Source organism: Macrobrachium nipponense, chromosome 5, assembly GCF_015104395.2.
Source record: "Macrobrachium nipponense isolate FS-2020 chromosome 5, ASM1510439v2, whole genome shotgun sequence".
Taxonomy (NCBI): domain Eukaryota; kingdom Metazoa; phylum Arthropoda; class Malacostraca; order Decapoda; family Palaemonidae; genus Macrobrachium; species Macrobrachium nipponense.
The window spans coordinates 8,933,606-8,945,414 of NC_061107.1; the positions used below are offsets into that span (position 1 = coordinate 8,933,606).

Genomic DNA, 11,809 nt, shown 5'->3' on the forward strand with positions numbered 1-11,809 from the left:
AAAAAAAAAGGCTGCAACAAACGCGCCCACCCCCAAAAAAAATTGCGTGAAAACTGCCTGCAAAAAGCAATCAAAAGAAATATAGTCATCCAGAAAAAAAAAAACAGAAAAATAACAATAATAAAGTTCGATATGTAAAAATCCACAAATATATATATATATATATATATATATATATATATATATATATATATATATATATATATATATATATACATAAAGCTTTATTAGGGAAACTACCATCATGCTACTCCTTTAATTTAAACACTGGTGTTCGAAAGTTTATGCGTTTATCCTAAACATATAATACAACTTATTTAGTTAATCGTGGGTTTCTATTATTCAGCAGTCTAACCCCGACATCGCGAATGTCTTATTAATGATAAACTCACGAACGGGACACAGACAAGACATTATTCGCTCGTTCTGACGTTTCCTCACCTTTGAAGCAACGTCGGCGACGCAGAAAGCGGTATGGACATTGTAGGCTCAGCTGACGAAACGAACGCTGGGTTGTGATAAGCCAAGGTTGTAGAATCGGTCGTAGCTTTGCCACGATTTTTGGTTAAGGTATTCTGAAATGAGAAAGAGAAAAATTGGGGGGGAAAAAATACTTCATTTATAGTAAAAATTTACATTAAACTTTCATCTTTTTAACCGCCATGGTGGGATGAGACTACTATGAGATTCAGGGCCTCTGTAACACGGTTTTTTCGCAATAACTTTTTATCTATGCATTTCATAAATATAACGCTTATTCAGAATACATATTATATCAACACATAAATTTTGAGTGTATTCTGCACTACGTAGGTTGAATAAATTTGGTACTTATGATATAAAAGTGACCTTTTTTGAAGACGGGCCAACTTATTCAGAGAAAAGGTTTCGAACGCACTCGTTACATAACTTATGACATCATTTCTTCCCTCTTTCTCGATGGATGATTGGCTATACGTAACGAAGGCTAAACCTCTGGCAACAATGACATACAAATTTAAATACAAGCAAAGCAGTACACCTTTATGAACTTTGGAACCTCCCCACTGATAATTGTCATAATGAACAAACCAACAAAATATGTTAATAAATACAAAAACACTTCGATTATTAGTCTAACTCCCAAAATAAGCTTCCAAAGAAATTGGTCTACTTTATAGGTCACAATCAGATTGACAAGATGTAGGGAATAGTTGGTAATTACCAAAAACATAGTAGACAAGCTTGATTTGATAACTGCTACATCCAATGTCAAGCAATTTTTATTTATTGGCTATCTACCTATTTACTGAAAAAAAATAGCCGGTACCGTATATTGGCTTTAAAACTTCACCAATAATTATCGTCAGAATGGTGACTTCATAAGGCTCCACCCACTTTCGCCTCGTTATAATTCAGGATAACACTGAAGGCTACCATGGGCATTGTTGGATTAGAAAATTTAACTTCTGGCTATAAAAACTAATTTCTCGAGTAGTTGCAAGAAGTGCTAAATGATCCTCAAGGATCCCAGCAGTTGGTCTAAATGTTTAATTCATGTATATTACTGCTTTACTGTTGCGGCACTACTGCTACAGTAGTATTACTACGCTAGCGCTGATACCCCACCCACATCTATGTATCGTTCCGCCATTCATAAAGTCTTTGGGTTTCAGAGCCGATGGCATTTCTGTCTGGTGGATGGGCGGGGCAACATTTAGTCAAAAGGTGTTTGTTTACCTTGCTTACGTAATGAATGTTTTTCGACTCTTGGCTCGTAATCATTGGCCATGGCGTCGGCTAGTTCATCTTTACTCTATAAAAATCAAAACTATCGGGTTTAGGTTATTGATAATGCTGACAAAATTTGTGTGTGGTTGTAAAATATACATATGTCAACTTTCAGCTACATCCGATGCTTTGACAAGGAGCAAGGTCCAAAAAACCGTGTTACAGAGACACTGAATCTCATAGTAGACTACAGAAATCTTTAGGCTTGGTTGAAGGAATCATATGAGATTCCAACAGGATTGGTGATTTTTTTTAATTAAAAAAATTTAATTTAAAAATCAGTTATTTATTTGATTTTTTATTTATTTGATTTTTTGAATTTTTTCTTTAATTGTCAGATGCTTTTTCAATCCTTTTTTCCCTCAAAATCTATTTTATGACAGAATTACTATTTATTTATCTTTTAGGTTTCCAGTTCTGGCCTAAACTATGTACTTGCAATTTTTCATTATTAAAATAAATAGATGCAGCACAGTTATGCTTAAGTTTGTATTAACTTCCAACCCATATTTTTCAATTTGTTTACTTTCAAATAAAAAAAATTGAAAATAATTATTTTTTAATGAAAAAATCAATTATTACTCACTTGATTAAATCAGTTTGATTTAATCATTGCCAACCCTGGATTCCATCATTTTGTTTTGACGGATAGACTCGACTTCAAGCGGTTAATAAAGTTAATGACAAGCTGTTGACACCCGAATATATATATTTCAGTCGCTTTTTATTATCCAGACCATAAAAGAGTTCATTAAAGTCACGGTAGAATTGGCTATTCCCCTTTCATCGCCGGAAATGAGGAGAGTTGTAGAAGTAAAAAATGAAGTAAATCCACTTTTCTAAAATATTTTAAAAACTTGAAGTGTAAATTCTTCTGCTACTGTTTTGTTTCATTGCTGCGTCAACGCCTTTCAATTATATTTACAGTGCAAGTGAGAGAAATTTGAAATGAAATTCCATTTTAACCACTGCAGATCTAAACCTCGAAGTCGCAACTTACCATATGAAGATGTTCGAGTCTTTTCAGCGTTTCTGAATTGGCAATATCTTCCTTCCAGGTGGAGTATTGCGAATGTACGCACACCACGGCCATCAGCTGAGAATGAAATTTTTAAAGAATTAATTTAAAATATTCAGGTATAAGTCCCGACCCGTCAAAGGGAGGAAATTGATGAAAAATAAATGTTGTTAATGTAAAGACAAAATATTTTATCTTGTTTCTTTTACCATTAACTTGATAGCATTCCATTAATACTATTCCTATCAAACGAGATATATCTAACGTCCACATAAGGCCAGTGCATATATTAAGACAATAACTGCAGAATTAACTCAAACTACGAGAAATCATTACTCACGTTGAACGTCGCTCTGATGAGATAGAATATCAAGTCTGCCAGCCCGTACGATGAGGTGATTTTCTGTAATGTACGACAACATGATGTGTAATGGTACGATTGCTATTTCCTTCCTTTGGCTGAGATCCAGCTAAATATTAATGTCATGATGTCTTCCCAATTTGTCGATTCTAAAATAATTCCAGCAATGTGGGTTAAAAAGAAGAAGAAAAAAACAAGTTTGCGGTTACTGGACTCATTTTAAATTAGCGTCGAATGTGGTCCCTCTCTTCCCAAAGTTTCTCTGCCTCGTAACCAGATATTAAATTTCTTCTTCTTCTTCCTTTCCTTCGTGCCAGTGCAACTTTTATTTCTATTTTCATTTATGCATTCATTTTCCCCTGAGGGGTGGGAGGGAGGGCGGGGATAGGAGGGATATGACACTTGGTGCAAAAGTGAATAGACTAACAAATAGATAAAACCGTATCAAAATGCAAAGGAGAATAATATTAGGGTAATAATGTATTGCATCTTCGCTTGAAGAAATTCCTAAAAGAGCAAATCGTGAATTCCTCCAGTTACGAACGATGCGGGATCGTTCGTTAGTTAGAAATGCTGGCGGTAAAGCGTCCGGCAAACTTACCCAATGAACGAGGCTCATGAAGATCACCATTCCCATCTCCGGAAAGCAGAAGAGCGTCATGACGAACACCCACACCAACAGGGCCTTCTCGTTTTTCTGTGGACATCGAAATTTACGTCAACACAGAGGAATGGAAGGGCCTCCTCCCAGATCACATTTTGTCCAAGATAACCAGTGGTTTTCAAGAATGTACAAATGGCACAATATTCTACTGGATTAAATCCTATAATCTTCGAAAAAAAAAGTAATATTTTTTCCAGCAGAGTGCATTCTAGATTACATTTTGTTATTAAGCCAGTGAAGTGTGCTGTTTTCAAGAATGTAGAAATGCCACAATATTCTACTTGATTCAGTCTTATAATCTTGGGAATAAATAATATTTTTTCCAGGAGAGCGTATTCTAATCACATTTTCTTCAAGATAACCAGTGAAATGTGATGTTTTCAAGAATGTACAAATGGCACAATATTCTACTAGATTAAATCTTATAATCTTCGGAAAAAAAAGTACTATTTTTTTCGGCAGAGCGTATTCTAGATTACATTTTGTTATTAAAGATATCAGTGAAGTGTGTGTTTTCAAGAGCGTACTAGTGGCACAATATTCTGCTGGATTAAATCTTATAAACTTCGACAAAAATATTTTTTCCAGCAGAGCATAAATATTATGCTAGACTACATTTTGTTATTAAAAAAAAAAAAAAAAAAAAAAAAAAAAAGTTATTTTTATTTTTAGCAGCAAAAGAAATTACGACGTTTTCCATTATTTAGGGTTCACCATAAGCTAAGCTATAAGCACCTTCCAGATCACATTTTTCTTATTAAAGATAGCAAGTGAAATATGCAACTTTCAAGAATACACAAACAGCAGAGTATCCTACTTGATTAAATCACATGATTTTGCAAAAAAACTAAAACTTTTACCGCAGAAAGTACGACTTTTCCCGTTACGGTTGTGACATTTGGGCAAATGCTGGAACTGTGAATTCTCCCTTACCCTGTAGAGACCTTGAAGCATCCAGACCGACATGACTATGACGATGAAATATCCCAGACTGAGCAGATACGCTGGAATGGGAATCGGCACCGTTCCAGTATGTTCCTCGTCAGCCGCTGCGTTACTGTTTTGAGATACAGTATTATTTTTCAGTATTACTAAAGGAGGAGGTTGCTTTGATAGAGAAATACTTTAAAACAAAATTTTGATCATGTTTTTACCATAAGTCGAGTTAACTGACGTCTTCATGGTTCAGATCGAACTTAAAATATTATTTTTACACAGCAACGATAAAAAACAAAATACATTTACGTAAAACGATTAGATATACGTATATATTTTATTTTACCTTCAGCTTCGACTATCCACCAAACACTCACGATGAAGGCTGCCAAATACACAATCTGCAAAAAAGGTAGTGATTGTTAGGTTCGTGTACACATATACACACACACCTATATATATATATATATATATATATATATATATATATATATATATATATATATATATATGTATGTATGTATGTAGGTAGTATGTATTATATTCATATAATGTATATATGCATAGACATTTTATATATGCGTGTATTATATGTAAATAATTCTTCTGTTAAAACAGGATACGTCTCAAGTAAAAAAGGTCCATTAAAACATCTGGTTTAGATATAGTCCTTGGCTTTAAACCAGTGTTTTTAATGGGTCTTTCATACTTGAAATATATATATATATATATATATATATATATATATATATATATATATATATAATATATATATATATATATATATATATATATATATATATATATATATATATTGTATAACTGAATCACGAAAGTTTTAAACGTGATAAATGTATAAATAAAGGTAGAAGCCATGAAGGAAAGATAAACAACGGAGTTACTTCAAGATCTTTCGACTCAACGTCCTTTACTTAGTAGACAGACTGACACACATGAGAAATAGAGAGGACAAGGAAGGGTCGTATAAGTGACAGATAGGGATTATAAGGAGATTAGTACCTAAAATCCAACACACCTGGAGAATGAGTAACCTTCCTAAACAAGCATAAACATGGGTGCAATTTAAGAACAAAAAGATTAATTCCAACTGCTCAGACACAGGGACGAGACAATTAAAGGATTATACCGGGCGGCAACTCAGACCTTTATTAAACAAAAGGGAAACTTTATTCACAAAACATATTAAACATACATATACAAAGAAAATGTTTATAAGGTAACTAATTTGTATTAAGTCTGTGATTGTATCTTTGTGGTCATTCTTAAACATGTTACATATACAGTTTCTCATGTATGTCAGTCTGTCTGCCTAAGGTAAAGGACGTTGAGTCGAAAGATCTTGAAGCTACTCCGTTGTTTATCTTTCCTTCGTGGCTTATACCTCTATTTATATACTATATAATATATATATATATATATTATATATATATATATATATACATATATATATATTATCTATATCTGTATATTATATCTATATATCCGATATATATATATATAGTATATATATAATATATATAGATATATAGATATATATATATAGATAATAAATATCCTATATATATAATATATATATATATATATATATCTATATACATATCTACATATATAGATGTTATATATATATATATATATATAATATATATATATATATATATATACAATCATTAACGTTACCCCATTTTCTTCCAAAGGACATAACACTTCAAGAGAATAATCATTACATATGAGAATCATTTCTGTTGATATCCATAACATGCACAGTCGTCATGTGAGTGTCATACTCAAACGCCCAAAGAGATACTTTATTCAGTATATCTTAGTTTTACCAGACCACTGAGCTGATTAACAGCTCTCCTAGGCTGCCCCGAAGGATTAGATATTTGGTACGTGGCTAGGAACCAGCTGGCTTCGTAACAACAGGACCTACAGCTTATTGTGGGATCCGAACCACATTAAATCGAGAAATGAATTTCTATCACCAGAAATAAATTCCTCTGATTCCGTAGTGGCCGAGGGGAGAATCGAACTTCAGACCATCAGCTTGGTAGGCGAGCACGAAGACCATCCGTCCAACGAGGAACTTCCAAAGAGATACTGAACACGATCGTATTCACTCACATATGATGGAGTTCTTCGTCCCCTAATGACGACTCGATAGGAGAGATCCTCTGGAATTTGGTGGGTCCTTTTTATTATGTGCAGGGGGACCTTCCGACACTCCTTTAAATCCCCTTACGTAAACTGGCCATTACAGACCCACCTTAAACTCTCCCAAGCCAGCAATGATTGCCATAATACTTCGCGGGGCCTATCTCTCTCTCTCTCTCTCTCTCTCTCTCTCCTCTCTCTGTGTATATTCATTTGAATGCAAAAAGGGCATAGCAGAGTGGAATTCAGAAAAAAAGAATGTTTAAGAAGTTACATCTCTCTCTCTCTCTCTCTCGTATACACAATATTCAAGATTAAGTTAATTATGCTAATTTTGAGAGTATACGTTGTTGTTTCAGATTAAGCTGACCTCATACCAGCACGGGCTCTTGCTCATAGAGCAGCCCGTAATAATGAGAGTGTACAATATACAGTTTTTAAAGTTTATGACTAGTTCGATGTCACGGTCTCCCCCACCCCTCCCCCCTACTCCCCCCCCCCCCCCCCCCTCCCCCCACCCCCCCCCCCCCCCGCAAGGTTTGCACCCGTTAGGCTTAGGCTAGTTAGCCTATTGGATAATCAACCATTGAGGTTCCCAACTATTTTTTTTTGGGGGGAAAAAGGGGGGCAATGCCCCACTTAATCACATCTAGAATCGTGATGCCCCTTGTGGTGATATACTATAAGACTTATATACTCACTTGGAGGAAACCTAAAAGACCATTAACTTCGTTTAAACATTCTCGAAATGGCCCCCTCAAAATCCAAATGAACCCCCTGGTGGGGCGTAGCCCCCCCACCTTGGGAACCACTAGTTTAAAGGTAACACGAACGTTTATTCGTTTATTGATAAGTTATTGAAGTTATTTTTCCTCCTACTTGTTTTTTTTATATCTATATCATAATCATTTTGATAAAATCATCACGGTGTCATGATTTAGAAAAAATTGGGATTTAATGAAATTTAATATTGTTTGTTTTTTTAAATCTATATCAGAATCATTTTGATAAAATCATCACGATGCCATGATTTAAAAAAAAAGGGGTTTAATGAAATTTAATATTGTTTGCTTTTTAAATCTATATCATAATCATTTTGATAAAATCATCACGATGCCATGATTTTTAAAAATTGGGCTTCATTAAATTTAATACTGTTTTGTCAATCCTTCACTGGCGTTCTAATAAAAAAAAGGGTCCTTGAACTTCAAATTTTGATTCCAAATACGCTGGTCAGAATAGCCCAGCAAACCTCGCCACGGTCACTTTTTACCGACGTCAAAAAACGTCGCAAAAAAATGTACTTCCTTTTTTTGTGCTGCTTCTCACTTGCGTCAGTTATTTAATGCTGTTTCTCACTTGCGTCAGATATTTTATGCGTTTCTCACTTACATCAGATATTTCCGAGAACCCGACGCCACTGACATTTCAACAATTTTTACAGTTGATTTCTGTTGACTATCTTATTCCTCTTCCTTCGTGTTTTTTAACTTTTTAAACCTTTTATTATCATCTTCAATTTCACACGCGGTGAGAACACTCCCTTGGTCTTACTAAATTAAAAAAAATAATAAATAGATAAAAAAGAAAAAAGATGAAGTAATATGTAAATATCGCAGGAGACGATAGATATAAAATGGCCTCTATAGACGACTTACGAGTTGTTTAACTACCGGTAAAACCAAAGACCGCAGAGAAGTATATAGTTCAACAACCTTACAAATAGTACTGGTTGTGGTGTGGTCTACGCCGAGCTTATTTTGCTAATAATGGCCGTGATGACGCAGAACTCGTATCCAGTCTTATCGCAATGTGGAAATGATTGAAAACTTACTTTACATTTCATATCTAATCAATAGAGATGATTTTACAAAAATGCTGGGAAAGAATAGTCTCCAAGCAAAGCCGTACTTGAAAAACTACGAAAAACGCTGCTGCCACTTTGATCAGGATTACCGTAAAGAAATCGTGTTTTCTCAACTGGAGAGATTTATTAGAATACTGGGTCGTACATTAAACAAGAGCTTAAAACTCTGTAAATTAATTACAGTTTTTTATTATTGAATTGCTTTGGCAAAACTCCAACGGCAAGCTCGAAATCGCACCATATATATCAACAAGAAAAACTCGAATAACTTTTTATCAGTTGGTCCTTCAGATCTTTTGACGTTTTTAATATTGTCGATCGCATTTTTGGTATGTAGAACAATAATGTCGTACTAGTAATCTCGCTAGTGAGCCTCCTTCAGAATCCCAACAGTCCTGGTACGCACAGCAATAATATCATACTAGTAATCTCGCTAGTAAGCCTCCTTTAGGATCCCAACAGTCCTAAACTAAAATCATTTAGCATTCTCGTACGAGACCGGAAGAATATATGGCAGACATAATCAACACCAATCAGAGCCACAGTCCGAAGCGTTCTGGAAAAGCTATGAGATCACTACTTACCGTTACGTAGACGCCAGCGATGATCGAGCCGAGTAGCAGGCTGCAACACAAACAGGACGACAAGATGGCCATTCTCCTCCCTCCTAGTCACTTCTTCGGGGATTCGGTCCTGAAACTACTGCATCTGGCGGCGGCATCGAAGAGAGAGATGTTACAGTTGATCACAGCGCGATGGGTATATACTTTTCCGGGTATTGCGTCTTATTCTCTCTCTCTCTCTCTCTCTCTCTCTCTCTCGAATCAGTTCTGGCGACCTTTTATTCATCAAAGCAAATTCCGAATGGGTACTACATTAGCGAAGGAACTGCATCACAATTGACGAAACAAGTCAGCGAAGAGTTGCGAAATGTTTTAAAAGTCTCTCTCTCGGGGGTTCAAGGCCATCGGAGACATATATACATGGGTACTAGGGGCTGCTGGATTGATATGATGGGCACACCTGGGCATGCTGACCCTGGCTCGATTCCGCCTCCCACACTCCCTCAAAAGCTCTTGTGACTCATCGTCGTCTTTTCTGATTCATTCGCGAAGCCTTGTCACTCGAATTCCTTCTCCGCCCCCTAAACCGATCAGTCACGAGTGGTTCTTTCATATCATTATTCCACATATTTCACGTTCCCAGGCGGTCTTCCGCTAACATCTCTTCCTTCTCCTCTGTCGATAAGGGGAAAATAGCCTGCATCTTAAGAAGAGCTATGGGTCGCCTACTTTTGACAGAAGCGTCCACAAGCCACAAACAACATAAGTCATGCAGGTCCTTGCTAAACGCCCCTCTGTACTACTATCGAACGCCACACGGCAGGACTCCTTCTTCTACTCTCCATACTTTTCTAACACTATTCCACGACCTCACACTTCAGAGCACCGTGCCTCTCCTCACCCAAATGACGACACATCCACACATTGTTTCAGCAAATCACATGACCGTCGTTTCCGTGCGAATTCCTGTCGTTTTTCCACGCGACGCCTCCAACACAACCCGCCGCGACTTCCTTTGCCGAACCGTCTTGAAGACACACTAGTCAAAATTCGGCGAAGACGAACGAAGGGAATGGACTCACTCTCTCTCTCTCTCTCTCTCTCTCTCTCTCTCTCTCTCTCGGGCTCGGCCCGACCGGTAGGTATGTAGGTAGGAGGAGGAGGAGGTGCAGGAGGGAGAGTAAGTTCCTTGACACGAACGGACGAACGAACGCGTACACACACAAACACACACACACACACGCGCGTACATGCACTCACCTTCAAGACGGAACTCATTAATGCTAAGAACGCGGTTGCCAAGTTGCCTTTGCCGTTCTGTTTGCGAGTTGCCGGAGAGTTTTTGTCATTTGGATAATGGGCTTAATAAGTGCCGGAGATTCACCAGTGCATACGATGACTGGAAGTAAGCTTCGTTACCCCGCTGATTTGAAGGGACGAAATCCTGTGTTTAATCCGGTAGGAATTATGGACCCAAAGGTAAAATTACTACCCTTTTTTTTCCCCGGAATTCTCAGTTTTTCTACGAACGGCTGTAATAGTTTGCCAGATTGGTGTAACTTGATAATGGATTGAATTTATATAATTTATAGCTCTATATCAACTTCTAATGCATCCGGGGTTCAGTAAACTATATCTGGCAAAAGGTAAGTTTTCGTTATCGAGAACTGATGGAGCTTTTATTTAATTTTTTTTTTTTTTTTTTTTTTTTTTATAGTAGGTAAGGTTCTCTTGACGCACCCGAACAGAAAATGATAGTTTTGTAATGTAGTCTACTGATAGTTTTAAATCACTTCCCTTCTGTGCCCTTCATTCCATTATTAATTGTTTAGTTCCAATTGATAAATTTTTCTCTTATCTTTTATTATAATATAATACAATAACATTCCATTAATTGACATTATGTGAATAATTCTCATGATACAAAACTATAAATATAAACTTAAATAACATTTTGCTACAAAATCAATATAAATCAAAACACGAGAGATACATACCGTCTTTGTAATAAAGCTCATTTCTTTAAATTGTAATTTTTAAACTAACTGAATTTCGTGTTGCTGATTTCCATGATCGAAAGAAGAAACTCATAGCATTCCATCTTCTCATTTTCGTCGTGGTCTAAAATTACGAATTTTTGAAATGGCACCAATCGTCATGATGACCATGGTTATAGAATGGCGAATTTTTACGCCGTTTGCTAATCATTTTGCTTAACTGATCCACGTAGTAATCGCTGGAAGAGTTTTTTTCTTGCTTTTGTCGGGTTGCTAGGGGACAGGGGGGCGGGGTTGAGTTACAGTTGTGTCCTCCAAATTGGCACTTGTATGCAAATGAGCTTGCGCGAAATAGTCTCATAAAGGCACGCATATCTACGCACACACGTATTGCCAAAGTTATTGCATCATGACATACGCCTGGAGAGAACATATGGCGTGACTGGCGTATTTTAATTGAT

The 11,809-nt window shown here is 36.3% G+C and overlaps 1 protein-coding gene across 2 annotated transcripts in view; it reads right to left on the minus strand.

Moving 5' to 3' along the window:
• The window catches only part of LOC135215185 (uncharacterized), a 56,705-nt gene extending 46,297 nt beyond the window's left edge, over positions 1 to 10,408 (minus strand). The window contains exons 1-7 of one of the 2 annotated variants that reach the window (XM_064249661.1): positions 9,373 to 10,408; positions 5,092 to 5,150; positions 4,747 to 4,867; positions 3,751 to 3,846; positions 3,129 to 3,191; positions 2,771 to 2,866; positions 442 to 575 (exon numbers count right to left, since the gene is read on the minus strand). In XM_064249661.1, coding sequence (XP_064105731.1) covers positions 442 to 575; positions 2,771 to 2,866; positions 3,129 to 3,191; positions 3,751 to 3,846; positions 4,747 to 4,867; positions 5,092 to 5,150; positions 9,373 to 9,444 — 641 coding nt within the window. In that variant the 5' untranslated portion in view covers positions 9,445 to 10,408. The remainder of the gene's footprint in view (positions 1 to 441; positions 576 to 2,770; positions 2,867 to 3,128; positions 3,192 to 3,750; positions 3,847 to 4,746; positions 4,868 to 5,091; positions 5,151 to 9,372) is intronic. The other variant, XM_064249660.1, reaches the window with a different exon arrangement.
• Positions 10,409 to 11,809: the final 1,401 nt, after the last annotated feature.